At 46.6% G+C, this 19,392-nt stretch overlaps 1 protein-coding gene across 1 annotated transcript; it reads left to right on the plus strand.

Annotated features, from left to right (window-relative positions):
• Window positions 1–14,677: 14,677 nt before the first annotated feature.
• RGS2 (regulator of G protein signaling 2) lies at window positions 14,678–17,950 on the plus strand. Its single transcript, XM_081114400.1, has 5 exons — window positions 14,678–14,812; window positions 15,791–15,892; window positions 16,002–16,063; window positions 16,627–16,793; window positions 17,078–17,950. The coding sequence occupies exons 1-5, from the start codon at window positions 14,703–14,705 to the stop codon at window positions 17,270–17,272; spliced, it is 636 nt and encodes a 211-aa protein (XP_080970526.1). The 5' UTR covers window positions 14,678–14,702; the 3' UTR covers window positions 17,273–17,950.
• Window positions 17,951–19,392: the final 1,442 nt, after the last annotated feature.

Consider the following 19,392-nt stretch of genomic DNA (forward strand, 5'->3'; position numbering starts at 1 on the left):
ACCCTATTCCCACCCCCAGTGACACTCCATGTCAAGGGTCAGAATCCCCAATTCCCCACCTCCATGCACTGACAAATGGTCCCCATAGGAAGGGCCTCTGCTCCCATTTAGTTCAGTTCTGCAGCATTTAAATAAAGTGCTATGTGAGTGGGGGAAGAGGCACCGGTTCTCACATTGACCTGTTGGTGTGACACAATGACGTGCTGCAATGGATCGTGGGAAACGGGTGGAGTTGCGATGAATAAAAAGGAATTGCTCACCTATGCAAGCTTATTTAGTTCTTCTTCATCTTGATGGCCCCAATTTTAGTCAAACCCTGGCACGTCTTGCGGGCAGGTACGTGGTGCTGTGCAGCGAAGGTTAAGGGCCGCAGATGGGCAAGGTGAGAGGGGGTCCAGACCCTCCTGAGTGCACAGTGACCCTTGCTCCCAATGTCTCTCCACCAGCCCTAGAGCCTGCCCTTGAGCCTCAGGAGCACTGGAATTCTGGAAGAAGCTGTAGCCTGGCAGAGGTCATCCCAATAGCTCTCATCTTACAATTTGTTGAAACCATTTTATCTGCAGAGATATATGCATCCCTATGTTCGCTGCAGCATTATTCATGGTGGCCAAGACATGGAAACAACCAAAGTGTCCTTCCATAGAGGACTGGATAAAGAAGATGCAGTACATCTACACAATGGAATACTACTCGGCCGTCAGAAAAGATGAAATACTGCCATTTTTGACAACATGGATGGAACTTGAGAATAACATGCTCAGCGAAATAAGTCAGGCAGAAAAAGCTAGGAACCATATGATTTCACTCACAGACAAGATATAAAACTGAAAGCAATGAACAAAACTTGAAACACATACAACAGTATGGTGGTTACCAGAGGGGAAGGGAGCTATGCAATCAGAAATCTTTTGAGAGAGGAGCCTTTTAGAAGTGTTCATTGATTAGAAAGAATACAAAAATGGTTCCAAAAGTTTAGTTAAATTCATCCACAGAAATGTGCATAGTTATAAAACCAATACTATTAATGTTCATAGTGTATTATACTGATCAAGTTGAATGAACATATTAACGGCCAAAAATATTTTTGAGACCTAGATGGGCAGATTGGGGAGACAGAAAAAAGTGAGTTCTACTAGAGAATATCTCATTTAGACTCAAGGTTGACATCAGCCCCATTACCTTTCACTTTGACTTTGAAAATTCCATGAAAGAGAGTATATGAGCCATGTGTACCTACATCTACAGTTTGCTCAAAAGTTCAAAAGCATAAGTGTTCTAAGATTGATGCACTCATTTCAAAATTTTAAAATTCTAAGAATTCAGAGTATTCTCTTAAAGGCTGGGTACTGGGTAACTCAGAAAACCTCTAAGGTTATTTAACTCAAGAAATGCACCTGCAAAGACCTGAAGATAATTGATACTCAAGCCCTGTGACGCATCTCTAAACCGGTGGCCTCTTTTCCACTGAAACACTCTGAAATTCTCCACAATGGATTGTCTGATTGGAGTCAAGACATTCCAGCAATGAAAGAAAGCTCAGCTTTCTATTAGCATCTGGTCTAGATGCACACCTAGTTTTAGCCTGAATTCCCGTATTTCCTTGAACAAATTAGTATTCTTTATTTTTCTCTGCTGTTTAAAGTTCCCTGTGCTCAGAATTCTGGCCATAGCATACAAAGGTACAACTTAAGAACCACTCATATCTATCAAATTGGCTCTCAAAATCTTTCAAGTGAAAAAAAAAAGTGCTTGATCTGGGGAAAAAAAAATCAACTCAATAACTTTCAATCCCCTGTCCATCAAATACCACATTCTATTTCAACGTCTTCCAAATATGTCAAACTATTTAAAATGAGAACAAGAGTGTCAAACCTGATCACTATCTCCACCTGTGCTACTAACTTTGCTTGCAAAGCTATTGCACAAACTCTGATAATGTATAATACCATGGAAGCTGGCACAAAAGAAATTGTCTTTAAGATTAAATAAATGATTATTTTTTTCTTTTCATTACAGATGCCCTATTTGAGGCAAATAGACCCAGTTTTTATTGCTTCTAACATAATGAAAATTTTGTATCTTGATCTTGGCAGTAAAATGCCAAAAAGTCATATCTGTAGAGAGAGAGATACAAGACTGCCCACTTAAGACTTGAATTTCTTACTGTATGTTAATTATACCTCACTAAGAATATATGCAGTCCCTAGAACAAATGGATCTTTGCAAAATTAACCAGGGTCTCAGTTTCCACATATGCAAAATAGTGATAATAATGCTCCTTTTGTCTCCTTTCTTCTGCCCATGGTTATACATACAGGTGTTACCAACAATATACACTTCAAATAATTATTAATTCCAGTGCATTAAATCTGAAAAGAAACAGCAACTGAGGTATCTATCAGCTGTTAAAGTGTGTATACATTTGGGGGGACACCCTGGATTGCTCCCATCCACTCCGACACCTATTCAGCCAAGGGGAACTGGACCTGACACCTGTCAAACCCCTGAGATGTGAGGCTGCTGTGCCCCGGGCGGATGCCAGGCTCTGCCTACTGGGCAGGTCACGGGAGAGCAGACCTTGTCTTCCTGAGCCTTCTTTTCAAGATAATAGGGGCCTGAAACAGAAAATCCTCTTATCTCAAGCTTTGTGTCCTAAATGATTCTCTGGGTCATTTCTCTTGTGTTCTCACTCCTTTGTCCAAAAGAGAAAGAGCTGGAAAGCTGAGCTGGAAGGCTTCCCTGGTGACAAAGCCTCTCCCCTTAATTTGGAAACTGGGACCCACTGTGAGAGCAATTCCGTGCTGGCAGCGAAGGATTATGCTGGAGGCTCTACCATGGAGAGTGTAGTCACTTCCTGATGAGTAATATTCAGAGCTATTTTTCTTGAGAATGCTCCCCTTGCTAGTCCTTTTTCCCTCCGCAACCCTCCAACAAAAAACTTACACATAATAGAACAAGATTTAAGGACAGTTATGCAATGCTTTCTCACAAAGAGCCGAACATTTTACACCAAATCAGCTTGTAAGATAAGGTACTCTCAGCACTTTCCTTTGAGCGAGATAAAGGTGTCTTCCCACGGCAGCGAAAGTCTTTAAAGAACTTGCACGTCGGATGCTTAGCGATATTTTCAAAATGGTCTTCCCACATCTTCACTTGGATGTCTAAGAGGCATCCATCTCCACTTCCAAAGCCTTATCCCCTCCCCACAAACCCTTACATCGCTATTGGTATCAACCCCACCCTCCCACTTGCTCAAACCAAAAATCTGGCATCATTCTTGAGGCCTGTTTGCCTGTTAGACCCCACACCCAAGCCACTGTTATCTTCCTCTGACAGCTGAAAACCTGAAGCCTACAGAAGCTCCGTGACTTGCCCAGGACTCCTAAGCTCGCAAGTGAGAGACTGCGGAGAATCAAGCCCAGTCTTCTCCAGCACAAAAGCCCGTGACGGACAATGAACATGTCTCCATCAGTTGAGCTTTAACACTGGCTGAGAATGAGTCATCCAGCCAACCACTAGAATAGGAAAGGTGGTATGGGACATGCACATACTCCCAAGATTGTTGGAGGTGATGGAGTTGTGACTCTAATACATTGTCTAGAATGCTGACAGAGAATCGAACCGGCGACCTCTTGGTACATGGGTCGACACTCAACCACAGTGCAACACCAGCCGGGCTGTTTTGCAGTTTTCTGATCACAGTGACATGAGGACAACTTATCAAAGACTTCATTGGGGCTCCTTCTCCTCTATGTCCCTAGATAAACTCAGGCACAAAACCTTCCTCGCCACATTGTCTAGAAGTCAGATGAGCGGATTTCCCAATGCTCTTACCAGAAACGACAGTCACAGACATCCCCCGGTCTGCCTTACCCTGACCCCGTCTTCTTTCATAGGAATTTCCAAGTGAGGCAACTGTCCTCAGATTTATGAAGCTGGGGGAAGACGCCAGTGACCCCGTTCCATTCTTTCTTCCCTCCTAATCCTCAAACACAAGCATTGTTGAACTGTCTCAAAGATGCTATCTGTCTAAACTGTTTTGATTCCTGGCCCCCAATGTTTATTATAACACATACTCTACATGATGTCAGGACCTATGGTTCCCTGAAAAGGGCTTAGGGAAGCCACTCAGCTCCCTGAGCGTAAACATCGCTCACAAGCATTGTCGTAGGTCAGCACCTGTCATGGGCACTACTTCCAGAGTATCTGGTGGCTGCCCTAAATCTTCTTAGTCTAATTTCCCAATATTTAGCTGCATGATCCTGTTAGGCTTTTGGGGGATAGTGGCCTGCAACTTTTGTGGAACGGTTTGGCAGAATACGTTTAAAGAACAGTCATTTTCATGACTCAGAATTCTTCTACCATACTGCATGACAATGATTGGTAATGCTTTTGTGCTGACTCTTAAATGTTCTGTCACCATTCCCCCACTAAGAGAAGCAGCCGTCTCTCCTCCTTTCTCGCTGTTTTGATTTTGCTCACCTGTCCCCAGGAGCAGGCCCTCTGGGTGAAAGCCACAGGTCTGGCTGCTATTCCTCACTTTCCTATGTGTGGGAGGAGTCCAATCCAGCAATTACTTAAAGCTGCTGCTAAGACAAAAACCAATTTTAAGAACTTCTGTCTGTACACTCTCTTCTTAAATGTCCCCATCACGAGTTGTATTGAATAGTACCTATCACCATTCTCTCTCTCTCTCTCTCTTTCTCTCTCTCTCTCTCTCTCTCTCATTTGGGTTTGGTAAGCATAATATCTAAGGGAAATGACAAAGGCAAGAGAAAGTTTTGGTTAATCTATAGTCTAATAACTATAGAGATTCCTTTTCTTTTTTTATTTTCTTTTTTTTTTTAATCCTCACCTGAGGATTTTTTTCATTGACTTTTAGAGAGAGTGGAAGAGAGAGGGACAGACTGAGAGAAATATCATTGTGAGAGAAACACACCGATTGGTTGCCTCCTGCACGAGCCCTGACCAGGGGCCAGACCAGGAAGGAGCCTGCAACCGAGGTACGTGCCCTTGACCAGGTCAAATCGGGGACCCTTTGGTCTGCAGGCCAACGCTCTATCCTCTGAGCCAAGACAGGTAGGGTTAGAGATTCCATTTTTGTAAAATACAGCAAAATAAAGAGAATTCCTAAAGAAAAATACAATGATCCACCTTTATCCACAGGGGCTATGTTCCAAGACCCCCAGGGTATGCCTGGAACTGCAGATAGCACCAACCCCTGAATGCACACTGTGTTTGTTTGTACACACATACCTAAGAGAATGTTTCATTTACGAATAGAGCAAGTTCACAAAGAGAAAACCGGATCTTACCATAAATCTTAGCAACTTCCGCACAGGACTTTTTTTTTCCTCATCAAGTCGAGGACTTCACGGCTCCTCTTGGGCATATTGAGTCGCCAGCGTCACTTCTCTTGAGTGTTGGGGCCGTTACAAAGTAAAATGAGGGCGGCCTGAACGCAAGCACTGCGATACCCCAACCGTCGACTTACTAACCAAGATGGCTATGGAGTGACGTAGAGCGTCTGTGGCTGCGGACGCTGGTTCGCATCCCGGGAGGAACAGCAAAACAACGCTAGATTTCATCACGCCACTCAGAGTGCACTGCAATTTATAATGCGAGTTGAAGCATATGGACTTGTTTACTTCTGGAATTTTCCATTTAATATTTTCGAACCATGGCTGACCGTGGGTCACTGAAACTGCAGAAAGCAAAACTGTGGACAAGGAGCCATTCATGTAATTTAGAAAATGAAGTAAATAGAACAAGGAGCCTTGATGAATATCATGGGGTAACGATATATCAACAGTGGCACAGACCCGTCACCAAATACCAGTATGTGGGCACTTTTTTTTTATTGATTTTTTACAGAGAGGAAGGGAAAGGGATAGAGAGTCAGAAACATCGATGAGCTGCCTCCTGCACACCCCCTACTGGGGATGTGCCCGCAACCAAGCTACATGCCCTTGACCGGAATCGAACCTGGGATCCTTCAGTCCACAGGCCGATGCTTTATCCACTGAGCCAAACCGGTTAGGGCTGTGTGCACTTTTTGACCATCCCGGTCCCACTAACAATGGGCGTCTGGATTACTAAGTCTGGTTGTGAGCAGAAGTGACCTGAAAGTCCCAGAGGCCTGCGACACAGATTTTCATCCGCCGCCTCAATGAATGTGGAAAATTAGTGCTGAGATGACAAAGTCCAGAGGGAACCCGGAATCATGGCTTAAAGAAAGGTGCCACCCCGGCCAATTTTGCTCAGTGGTTGGAGCGTCAACCCACGGACTGAAGGGTCCCAGTTCGATTCCGGTCAAGTGCACATACCTCGGTTGCAGGCTCTATCTATGGCCCTGGCCAGGGTGCTGTGGGAGGCAACCAATAAATGTGTCTCTCTCACATCGATATTTCTCTCTCTGTTTCTCCCCCTCCCTTCAACTTTCTCTAAAAATTGATGGGAATAAATGTGCTCACCCTAACTGGTTTGGCTCAGTGGATAGAGCATCGGCCTGCGGACTCAAGGGGCCCAGGTTCGATTCCGGTCAAGGGCATGTACCTTGGTTGCGGGCACATCCCCAGTGGGGAGTGTGCAGGAGGGAGCTGATCGATGTTTCTCTCTTATCGATGTTTCTGACTCTCTATCTCTCTCCCTTCCTCTCTGTAAAAAATGAATAAAATATATATATATATATATATATATATATATATATATATTTTTTTTTTTTTTAATGTGCTCAGGTGAGGATTAACAACAACAAAAAAAGCTACAGCCCTCAGCTCCAAGAAGGATCCTGGATAAGGCAGAAGCGTATGGACTGCAATCTATAGAACAGGAAAAAATGTGAGCATGACTCCAACTGCCATCTCAGATCCCGGGGCTGCGTCTATAAATACAAATGTGTAAGTTAATTACAGACACGCCTTCCTTCGCTGAATGAGTCAGTATGATTGGAATCCAAGCCATCCAGCCCTGCACTGCCTCAGTGACAGTGGAAACACACTCTTCCGTCGCCCAGGACAACCAAAACATGTGCTCACCCACAGTCTTGCTGCATTCCTAGAGAAATACAAACCCAGCTGAACACAGCACTACGGCCCAGGGAAACTTGGTGACATGTATATTCAAATATTTTTTTTATTGATTTCAGAGAGGAAGAGAGAAATAAAAACATCAATGATGAGAGAGAATCACTGATTGGCTGCCTCCTGCAGATCCCCACTGGGGATCGAGCCCACAACCCAGACATGTGCCCTTGACTGAACTGAACCCCGGACCCTTCAGTCCGCAGGCCAATGCTCGATCCACTGAACCAAACCGGCTAGGACCAGATGTACGAAAGACTGTGTTCTCCAGCTCAGCACCTGTGCACAACATAGATTCCTAAAGATCTGAATTACATGTGTTTTCCAGCACAGAAGGGTTGTGCTTACCTACGTGTGTAAGAACAGTGATTTTCAGGATGGAGTGGGGAGTGAGATAGTAGAACATGAGAGGAGGCATAATAGTAAAATCATCAAGGGAGAAATTTCAAGCCAGCTCCCATACTCCCCCCCACCCCCCCGGCCCCCGCTCACCGCAGGGGCGGTTGGTGTGCTCTTAGAGTCTAAGGACCAGGTGGGGTTTGGGGAGGAGGGTGCAGGGCCTGGGGCCTCAGGGGTTTGGGGGCCGTCCCCACGCCTTCCCCCACTGGGAACTCCTGAAGGGAAGGGAAGCGGGTTTGTGTTCCGGAGGATTGTTTTAAGAGGAGGACTCCTGGGGGAAAATACACGGACAGAATATTCAGCAGAAGAGTCTCAATGTTCCCGATGGAAATTGGACCAACTGTTTCCTGAGCATCGTTCCCCTTCGCACTCGTGTTACATCTCAGGAGAGAACAACGCGTCCAGACTTTCCCACCTGCCTCTCACCTTCTAGGTAAGAGCGGGCGCACCACACCGAACAGAACAAACCCTCACGGGGCCGGGTGGGGGTGGGGGTGGGGGAGGGCAGTAGGGAGGCTTGGGAGGGAAGGACAGCTAAGAACAGTCACACCGAGCAAAGTGTCCTCAGGCACTGCCAGACATCCCCTGGGGACAAAATCAACCTCAGCCTGAGAAGCAGCGCCTGAAAGTGGTGACTCTGCTCTCACCTATTAAGTACTCATTTCAGAATGTAACAAAGGCCATGTCAGCATGAGTTCCAAAGGGTCTCACTGCTTTCGCTCCGAAACTCCACCCGCACCCCCAGGCATTGCCGCTGCCACCAGACCCTGACAGTCACGCACCGCTTAAAGGTGGGGCTCCGTTCTGAGGATGTGTGGTGTGTGGACGTCACAGTGAGCACTGACACACACCTCGACGGTGTGGCCTACCGCACACCCAGGCTGTACGGTCCGGCCTCGTGCTCCCAGGTGGCAAGCCGGGACACACCTGTCACTGTACAAACAACCTGAGATGACAACCAAGCACCAGAGAAAATGATGCCATCGGGAGACCCAATGAAAAGGAGATGGAACCCAGCCCGGGTGGCTCAGTGGTTGAGCGCCAAACCTATGAACCAGGAGGTCACGGTTCAATTCCCAGTCAGGGCACATGCCCAGGTTGTGGGCTTCATCCCCAGCGGGGGGCATGCAGGAGGCAGCTGATCAATGATTCTCTCTCATCATTGATGTTTCTCTCTCTCTCCCTCTCCCTTCCTCTCTGAAATCGATAAAAAATACTTTTTTTAAAAAAAGGAGATGGATGGGGCTGCTGTCGGCATAACACGGCAGATTGTTTCACAGTAAACTTTTTTTTTTTACAAGTAGCAAGGGATGAAAAGCATACTCCAGTAAATACATACATCAGTAACATAGTTTATTGGCATTATCAAGTATTATGGACTTTACCTATTTGTATGTGCTATACTTTTATGTGACTGTCATACAACTGGCAGGCGGGCTCAGCTACATAAAGTTAAATAAATCAAAATGAATGACCAAAACCTAATAAATATTTTGATAAAATAACTCAGGTATGAGATGTTAGTACACGTAAGCCATGTTCCGTCCCATTCAGAGAAATGCAATGTTTTACTGTTCGTGTTTTTCTTGACAAAATAGGAACTTGCATGCCACGCCAACTCTCAGGGACCGAGGGCCTGCTGACCAGGCCTCAGAAAGTCACAGGTGTTTTTCTGTTTTAAAGGCACTCATGGTATTTGCACATATTTTTACTGTATCTTAGAAAGAGATAGTGCTGCCTTCAGAGACACGGTCTTCTCCAGCCTGAATCTTTACGGAATGTGTCCTCAACTGACCAGTCAGGAAAAACCAGAAAAGTTGTGCCAAGAGTCAGAAAAAAATGTCATTCAGATAAGCACAAGGACATGTGCCTAAAAAAAGCTCGGATTTATTTCAGGAGCTTACGGAGGGGGTTCGTACGCTAAATTTTTCAGTCCATAAATTTGGTTTAAATAGAACGTGGACAATAGGATAACATCAGTCCGAACCTCAGGACCTTTCCACTCCAAATAGCTGCCTACAGCAAAACCCCAGGTTCCTTCCAGGGATTGTTGGTCAGCAACCTTTCTGAAGAAACCACTCTCTCCTGAAAAGCTAAATGTAAATCATTAAGGGCAGCTCACAGAAATGTTGGTTAGTGTTCCTCTCCTGGCACCCCACAAAAAAAAATGCACGAGCCTGAATTATGCTTGCAAGAAAAATATGTCATTGGTTTTGAGTTTAAGAAGCAGTCAGTAAGAATCAGCTGCCAATCACCCCAGACTAAGTCTCCTCTGGCTGGTATTGTCTTGTTTTGTTTTGTGCTTAACTTACTTTTTTTTTTTTAACTGAATGCCTAAGGCAGTGGTTGGCAAACCGCGGCTCTGGAGCCACATGCGGCTCTTTGGCCCCTTGAGTGTGGCTCTTCCACAAAATACCACGTGCGGGTGCACGTACAGTGCGATTGAAACTTCGTGGCCCATGCGCAGAAGTCGGTTTTCGGAAAGGAGATAGACGAAACAAGTATACAAGATGAGAGTGGATGGGAGAGTTGGAAGGGGTCGACCTCAGCGAACGTACCTCAATCAGATTGAGGACGTTTTTTAGCAAAGGCCAGCTTAGGAGTACCCTAATTAAGTTAATAACAATGTACCTCCCTATACAGTTTAAGTTTAAAAAATTTGGCTCTCAAAAGAAATTTCAATCGTTGTACTGTTGATATTTGGCTCTGTTGAGTAATGAGTTTGCCGTCCACTGGCCTAGGGCCATGTATAATTTTCCCCAAAGAGAAAAGTACATCAACTGTACTGACTTGTATGATTTACCATAGCTAACCAACCAATTGCAAAGAAAAAAATAATTGTGATAAAATATAGTGTTGAAAAGATTTTAAAAGCTGCTCTGGGAAAATCGGGTCATCAGTCTGGGTAATTCCACTTTGGTTAATTATTTTAGTCATTGTCTGATTATGGACACCTGACTATTCCTTTAATTTGCCAAGTGATTTTCCTAGTGTGTCTACATTGATTTTCTATCATTTCTTCCTTTATAAAACAGAGATGTGTTGCTCCTCCTCATACAGAGAACATAAAGGTGGATTTAAAGCATCTACTCTGAAAAATATATTATGCAAAATAATTGAAAAAAAATGACCTTCTTACATGGTGTATTCAGCACATGATTGGTCTCTAGTCTCTGTTACATACTGTCCTTCCTTCTTTTCTTTGTTGCTTTCTTGGTCTCCCTTTTTGTTTGGGGAGTAGTAAAAGGTCTTAGCCAGAAGGCCAGAAAGTTATTCTAGTCCTGGACTATCACATCCAAACTACTCGACATCTGACTAATCTCGGGTCCTCACTTTTAAAACACAGACGAATGCTATTCCCCCTTTGCTCCTTTGTATAGCTTTGTGACCAGAAAAAGATAATGCATGTGAAAAACACTCTCAAATTGCAAAATCCTATATAAAAATGAGATGCTATTAACAATGTGAATGTAAAAGCTAAAGAAATTGAAAAAAAAAAAAAAGTCAGAGCTCAGAGGCTATTTGGGCCCGTGAATAATGTGCCACAGCCGCCAGCATTTATAAATCCGAGGCCACCCTTCATTTTTAAGGACTGTAAGTAGCTTAAGTAGCTACACTTCTGTTTGTCTAACCCCACGAGCATGTATCAGTCAAAAATCACTGGCATAATGTTCCGGGAGCCTGATTCTCATTCCGTGAAAGCCTGGGGGACCCGCAAGGATAAAAATCTGGCCCATGTTTATGCCTACACTCAATTATGTAACAGCACACATACCAAAATTTTCCAAAATGTATTTCGGAAAGGCAGGCTGCAAAGCCAGGTCTCAAGGAGCCAAGTTAACACGCACCCATGTCCTTGCCTCCAAGGCTCTCGGGCCCTAAAGGTTCCCCTGCTGGCATCAACGCCACGAAATTCTGCATCGTTTGCACATGTTGCTGTGAGGCCTTGCGTTACATTTGCATTGTATGCTAGTGATTACCCATCAGCAAGAGTAACGGTATGTGGGGAAGGGCTTTTGAGGGGAGAACGGATTGGTTTTCAGTACATTCGTGGGTGCGTTCCGATTTTGATGGCTTCTCCATCTCTGTGCACGCAAGGCGGAGAAGAGGATCGAGAGTAATCAGACAGCAAGGACACCCTATTCCGACCTCAAGAGGCTGCTGTGAGGATCAAGATGCAATTCTGCCGGCAGGCGGTGAGTGAGCTCCCGTCAATGTTGCTTATTTTGTACTTTTAAAGATAGAAGGCAGTAAGCAGAAACAAGGACAGAGCGCAGCCGGCAATAGAAAGCCATCTCCTCAGAGGGCAGCAACGAACAGCTGCTGAATCACAAGCAAGACGGACAAGCAGCAGCATCGCCCGGCGCCCCAGCCCCAAGGCCCTGCTCAGACTTTCCTGGCTCCGCTCCCCGAACGCGTGTGCATCGTGACAATTCGCCGCTGTCACCTGAGGCCCGCTCAACCCCGAAATAACCAGACACGCTAGTGGGAGCTATTGGTTGAATGTCAGTCAACCGGATTTGCCTCCGAGGAGACACTGACAAAGGAAACATTCACCAAATGAAAGAGCCCTTTTCTATCTGATGTAAACGAGCCTCCACACTGTTCGCTTCCTTGAGTTTCAACAGATCCCAAAAGATACTGTCTCTAACCTTCGTGTAATAAAAAGAAGGAAAATGTTCTTAGTGATACAGGGTGTACAGCACTCCAGAGTTCACAAAGCATTTTATTTCACATTTACAAGAGGAGAGAATAAAAAGAACAGCTCCAGGAATGGGACCTCATGATTTTCATATATATATGTATATATATTAGTATATATTCTTTTTAAGTTCAAGAACCACCCCGAGAACCTCCACCACAAATGTGTCCAGTAGAGGGCAGAATAGATTCAACATGGAAAAACCTAAGGTTAGTTTATCTAGCCACTCGCAAGCTGTGCAATATGTACAAGGGATTGCATCGCTTCCTTCTCCGCCACAGAATGGAAAATGTGTGTCATTTTAGAATTGAACAATCCCATTTACCTAAAAGCCAGCTGCAACGACCAAAAAAAACAAAAACAAAAACAAAGGGAACTCATCAAAAGCTGTAGCCTCCACTTTACATAAGTCTGCCTGTCTTTATACAAGACCGTGATACGACAACTTTTTGACAAAAAGTTTTCTTGGTCCGTAGAGGATACTGGCTTAACTCTTAAAATGGCCCATAGGTACAGAAATGATAAGTCACTTAGCTCTACGCCGGATGCTCTATAATTCTCAGTGACAGGATCTTACTACATTAGCTTATCGCGTGTCTAAGCTAAGGAACTCCGAGTTAATCCTTCAATGATGTTTCTACCTGGAGCAGCTAATCTTCCCCAGAGTTCCTTTCTCACACATACAGATTACCAACACGGTTTTGCGTAGTACTTTAGCCTTTACAGGGGCCTTTCACACCCAGAGCCAGGTAATATGCAGTGAGGTTGGCAGGAAAGACTCGTTACTCTTAACACAGAGGAGAAACTGGGACTCCAGGGGTGTGATGGGATTGTCCCAACATCACTTGGCGCTTGGTGATTAAACCGACGCTCCAACCAGTGCCCCGACAAGTCCAGCTCTCTCCCTGCCACCTCTCAGAGCTGCGGGCCTTCCCACTCTGCCAGGGGTCTGCCCTCCCATGTTCTACGTGAAAAATATACGGAGGTTTTTAGTGGCGAGAAGAAGCACGTCTGCTTCTTGCACATATTTAATAAATAGGTGTTGATTCATCAGAAAGTGAAAATGGAAGCAGGAAGTATTCAGCCGCGTTCTTTTCAGAGATGACGAGTGCGTGTTTCACAAAACTGACATTCTTACCTGTCATTGTAAAATACTTATTACTGAAATCTAAACGGTGTTCCTTTCCATAACAAAGCACATGGCCAAACTTGGAGCTCCGACTACTGGCAGCGCACCCTAAGAAGACGGTAAACTAGTTCCGATTGTCTGTCTGTTAACCGTTCTCGTGTAAGGCAGGGCGAATATGTGCAGCCTAGTCAAGACCATGCTGTCAACTTTACTGTCTGCTTAGACGCCGGGTGGAAAAGCCACGCGAATATTCCACTGATCGGTTCTAATAACGTTAGCGGAAATCAAAGCATTTTGTTGTGGAGGTTACCGAGCTATTCGGCCTCGCCAATCAAACCATATAAAGGCTGCTACAGCAGAGATGATTTTTGAAGAATGAACACATCAAACTTAATTCAAGGAAACCGCTAACTTCTCCTCCCCCCCCCCACCCCCCTTTTTGCGGGTTATTAAGTGTTCTGGTAAGTTCTAAGCCCACCAGGAATGAGTCACGAGGAACTCCTGCCTCTTGCATGCATCTGAAACGGGAATGATGCTGGCGCCTTGCAGCAGCGAGGGCTCGGTATTCCCCTCCCTCCCGCCCCCGGGAGATCCGTGGTTTCTGTTCTGGAAAGAGGCAGCCGAGGGCTGCTGAGCTGAGCAAGGCTGCGCCCCGCCGACAGACCCAGCCACGTGCCCATCGGTGACAAAAATGCACACCCGGCAGCGCACTGCCTGGTCGGTCCCTGGCTCCCGTTCTGTCCCGTGTTCTCAGCTGCGGGCGGCCACCTCCCTGCCCCCCCGCCCCGTCCTGTCACGGTGCCTCCTGTTCACTGCGTCCCTCCGCTCATTAAACGGGGTGACAGAGGAGCAGGTGAGGGTCTCCCTGGGGAGGCGACAGTATTCATTCGAAATAAAGGCGATAGCGCCGTGTTCGCGGCGAGCGGCCTTTCCCTGCGGGGAACCCTCCTCCGTCCCTTTGGGGTCTGGAGCACGCGCGCGGGGGAGGGGAGGGAATCGAAGCCCGAGCTCCCCCGCCCGGCCTGCAGCCAGCTCCGCGGGCACCGCCCTCGATCCCGCCAGGCCGCGGCCAAGGTCGCCGGCGAGGGCTGCCCGCGAGGTCCCGCTCGGCACCCACACGGGCCCCGGCCGGCCACCGCGAGCCGCCCGAGGGCGCACGGAGCCCGCGCCGCGGACGTCAGCAGCGCCCAGGCTGCCGGACGCTGCGGGCGAACGTGACCGCCGGGGGCTGGCGCGAGCCCCGCCCCCTGGCCCGTCTGCAGGTGGCCAATCGGCGCCCCCCGGAGGCGGGGCCCACGTGGTGAGCCCCGCCCCCGCGCCGCCGCCTGTTATAAATGCGGCTGCTGGCTCGCCCGCTGCCAGCAGCGGCGGCCCGGGCGGCGGGACTATAATGCAAAGTGCCATGTTCCTGGCTGTCCACCACGACTGCGGATCCATGGACAAGAGCTCAGGCAGCAGCCCCAAGAGCGAGGAGAAGCGGGAGAAAATGAAGCGGACCTTGTGAGTACGGCTTCCTTCTCTCCCCGCCGACCGCCGGCGCCGACCGAGCTCCCCGGGTTTGCTGCAGGCGCTGTGCCTAGAGGCTCGGCTTTTACCACAGAAACTATGTAGTCTGAGTCTCTGCAGGGGGGAAAAAAAAAAAAACTAATGTGCAAAACTTTAATTGGCTAAATAAGGTTAAATCCGTGTGGCCTGTGTTTGGATGCGTGAGCGAAGGGCTCTCGGGTAGGGTTGAGGAACTGAAAACATTTCTTGGTTTCAAGGCGGTGGGAGAGGCGGGTGGGAAGTTGGGGGTCGGCTTTTTGTCCTCCTGCGTCTAAGCGTATCCCCTTCATTCCTATATTGCGTTTTAAGTTCTGAGCAGCCTACATAGCTGCAGGCATGGAGATATTTTTGCTGGTTCTGAATATATTCTTTTTAAATCCACTTTTTTTTTTTCATCTTTAACTTTGTCATTTAGTGGACCATCTGCTTCAGATGAGTGTTATGGCCGGAGGTGGGAGGGCCGGTCACACACCCCTCATGGTGCCCAGCTCTGGCTGGTCCAGCGCCTTCTCCTCCGAGGGCAGAAGGGACATGATGGTCACTGGCTCAAGCCAGTCCCACTGGCATTTCAAGTGTGAAATGTCTAGGGATTGTAATTAAAGTTGCAGAAAAACTGCTGCCTTTTTCAGGCCAGAAATATCATCTGCCTTTTGAACTATGCAAACTAAATTTATTAAACGAACCCTAGTAATTTAGGTAGTCCTTCCCTTAGATATAAAACTAATAGCTATGTTCAGATGGATGAAAGAAACTGTGTTCAACACAGAAGTGCAGGGATTAAATGAGTAAGGCACTGAAAAGAGTTCTTATTTTGGCTCAATTCAGCTTGTCTCTATTTCCTGGGAGGCTTTAGAAAAAAACACCATCAGCTGCAGTAGCAATTTCAACTGTTGCCACTTTAGTGAATCTTTTCTTTTCCTCCTTCCTTTTCAGGTTAAAAGATTGGAAGGCTCGTTTGAGCTACTTCTTGCAACACTCCTCCTCTCCTGAGAAGCCCAAAACTGGCAAGAAGAGCAAACAGCAAACCTTCATCAGGTGAGCTGGAGGTCTTGTTCTTTGCAAAGCTGGTGAGCTGTCTGCTGCACTGGAAACGGGAGCCGGGGTTCTGAGGGGCTTAAGCTCACGTGCACATCTTCTCTTGCAGGCCTTCCCCCGAGGAGGCACAGCTGTGGTCAGAAGCCTTCGATGAGCTGCTCGCCAGCAAATGTAAGTTAGCCTCTTGAATTTAATCCGTCTCAAGGGTCCCCAGAGACTAGAGAGGTTGTGTCCACTCAACAGAAGAGCAGCGTGCCTGAAGCTGTCCCTCTTGACAATCACTGCCACGCGAGGCCCATTTTTCTCCTTTATTCCCCAGTGCTGGACCATGGAAGTACATGGTTGATTCATTCCAGGTGGCGGTGAAAATTAACCTAAATAATTTACAGTGGCAGTTGCTCTCTGTTAAGGTTGACTCAGCTTTTCCATTGCATACATGTTTGCAAGAGGCATGGTTCCCAGAGCATTGAGGGCTCCCTATAAATATTTGCATTGACAGCAAAAGTCCAGTATTTATATCTTTGGAGCAGTGTGCCAACTTAAGCATTTTTCCTACTGGCATCTTAAGTCTTTAAAGAGCTACATTCTGAGGATTACAAGTTGGAGTGAAATCTGAGATACTGCTATAATCTAGAAATAATAACATATGGGTGCAGGGGAGTGAGAGTCCTAGGGGAAAAAATAGAAGGGATTATTTGATGACTTAATTCACATTCTGCATGCCTTCCTTTCAGATGGTCTTGCTGCGTTCAGGGCTTTTTTAAAATCGGAATTCTGTGAAGAAAATATTGAATTCTGGCTGGCCTGTGAAGACTTCAAAAAAACCAAGTCACCCCAAAAGCTGTCCTCAAAAGCAAAGAAAATATATACTGACTTCATAGAAAAAGAAGCCCCCAAAGAGGTAAGGAAAAGAAAGAGTACCATTTTAAGCATATTTCGAATATTCTTAGCACCAAAATGAAACAGAAGAGATGGAGAGAAATCTTAAATTAAAAGGGATGGGGGTGGTAGCAATGTGTTTCCTCTAATCCTAGCTTTGAATTAAGTTTCTTCAGTCGCTAGGCTGGTGAAGCTAATCAAACATTACAGTTTGGGGGGTTTTGTTTGTTTTCAAACATTAAATAGATTCCAATCTCTTAACTCTGAATATGGAATAAACCACTTTTCTTTGTTGTATTATTTCAGATAAACATAGACTTTCAAACCAAAACGCTCATTGCCCAGAACATCCAAGAGGCTACAAGTGGCTGCTTCGCGACAGCCCAGAAGAGGGTGTACAGCCTGATGGAGAACAACTCCTACCCCCGGTTCCTGGAGTCGGCGTTCTACCAGGATTTGTGTAAAAAGCCCCAGATCGCCGCCGAGGCCCATGCTACATGAGATGACAACGAGCCCCAGCATGGAGGACTTTCCATTTTGTTCCTAAGGGGGAAAGGCTGCGACCTTCCCCAAGGGACTGACCTTGAATTCAGCCTGGGTGTTGGGGAGATGTCACTCAGATCTGTTGATTCAGAGTTGGGGAGCGCACTGGGAAGCTGGCGGCCCCCAGGAGAGGCTTGGACCGGGGTGGCCTCCGTGACTGTGACTGCAGCACACGGGGAGCGCGTGGTCTGATCCGGGGGTGTCTCCCGCTGGAAGGGCAGGAACCTGGGAATGGAAAGATAACGATGAAATACTGTTGGTCCGAAAGCATTCTGTAAATCAATGGGTCTGGGATCCTGTGGCCTTAGGTAGCTAGCTGGCTGTACATCTTTCCCAAGGTCGGTCCACGTTGCCACACAGTGGTTTTAGTTTTAGTTTGTTTTCGTGCTAAGTAATGTTCACGTGTTTACTACGTGCAAGCATATCCAAGTGCTCATGACTGCAGATCATCGGTCCCGTGGTCTCGTAACCCTGAAACTGAAACGGTCTGTGTTTTTACTGCCCCTCAGTGTGTCCCAGAGTGAGTGCTACTGTGTAGGAAATAGTGTCCGTTGTGAGTGCCAAAACATGTCCTGAAGGCAGCTAAACTTTGAAGTGGTCTTTGCATACTTTTAATAAATTTATTTTGATAAATAATGTCATTGACTATTGGGTCCAGATGTGGGTGTTTTTTGGTTGTTGGGTTGGTCACAGGCAATATGGCGGAATTGGGGCACACACCTCTTTTTTGACAAAGACAACGTATCAGAGTGAGAAGAGTTGGGGGAAACGGTCCTATCTCTACAAGGCTTATGTAAGTCAGACACTATATGATCACATCCCCAGAGTCACCCTGGGATCAAGCTTTCTAAAAAAATCAAGCTTGTTAATAACAAAAACAAAAGAACATGGACCCCCAGTCCTGTTTGTGTGGTTCTGTTCAAGACCGGCTAAGTGGGAGACCAAGCATAACGTCCTGGAGACAGCAGGCCAAAACCATTCACGTAACTAAGCTTCTCAAATGACAAGAGACGGACGCTAAGCCAGGTGAATGCAGGCCAGGCTGTTTGATTTCCCTCGGTTCCAGGTTCCCCGACAGAGCGCTGGCCTGAGCTTCCAAAATGCACACCTGAACTTGCTCGCCTCCATGACAGGTCAGGAGAAAATCAGAATTCTGGCTGTCCTGCCTGCATGTAGCCAAGAAGAAAATGAGAGGGAGGGGGGCGGTGAAGCAAGGTGAAAATGAAAGGGGGAAGGGGAAAAAAGTAAAAAGAAGGGGAGCCCTCCTTTGGGATTCGGAAACCTGAGCCTAAGAAATGACACCTCAGCTCTGACCCTGGGAGTCCCATCTCCTCAACTGACACATTCCTGCCTATTCCACTGATTCCTGGGAGGGAGTGACACTGTAAAGCACTTTTTTAAAAAGAAGAAAAACTGACCTTATCACTTAAATTCTTTTTTTTTTTTTAGACATTCTTACTCTTCTCACAGAGTTCATGGTTTTTGTTTTTTGTATTTTTATTGACTTTTAGTGGGAAAGGGTGAGGGATAGAGAGAAACATCGACATGAGAGTGAAACATCAATCAGCTGCCTTCTGCACGCCCCCCTACCGGGGATCAAGCCCGCAACCTGGGCATATGACCTGACCTGGAATCGAACCGGCAACCTTTAAGGTGCAAGGGATGATGCCTGACCAACTGAGCCACGCTGGCCAGGGCTTGTCCCTTAAACTCTGTTTTCATTGTGCTCGAGCAGATTTTCACCTGCATCAGACTTTCTGGCACCAACAGGCACAAGCTCCGTGACGGACGTCGCCTCACTCGTTCCTGTGCCACCAGCAGGCCAGAATAATATATTAATAGGTGCTCCATGAATGGTGAAAGGGTCATTGAAAGGAATATTTCTTTGGAGAATAAATATGTCAGGTCTGCACAAGCCTGAATTTGGAAAGGTCTTGGCCAACAGAAAAACCTGGGAGTCAGGCCATATATCCAAGTTGTCACCAAGCCCTGTGTCACTTACTTCCCATCTCCAGCCCGCTTTCTGTCACCAGCCTGGTCACAGAAGCCACCATCTGATGCCTGGAAGACTGCTTGGT

This window comes from Myotis nattereri (genome assembly GCF_964212035.1).
Source record: "Myotis nattereri genome assembly, chromosome: 20".
In the NCBI taxonomy this organism is placed as follows: domain Eukaryota; kingdom Metazoa; phylum Chordata; class Mammalia; order Chiroptera; family Vespertilionidae; genus Myotis; species Myotis nattereri.

Coding starts and splice junctions, on each gene's coding strand:
- RGS2 (XM_081114400.1), top strand. CDS start 14,703: ATGCAAAGTGCCATGTTCCTGGCTGTCCACCACGACTGCGGATCCATG. Junction 14,813..15,790: donor GAGAAAATGAAGCGGACCTT/GTGAGTACGGCT, acceptor CTTCCTTTTCAG/GTTAAAAGATTGGAAGGCTC. Junction 16,794..17,077: donor AAAAAGAAGCCCCCAAAGAG/GTAAGGAAAAGA, acceptor GTATTATTTCAG/ATAAACATAGACTTTCAAAC.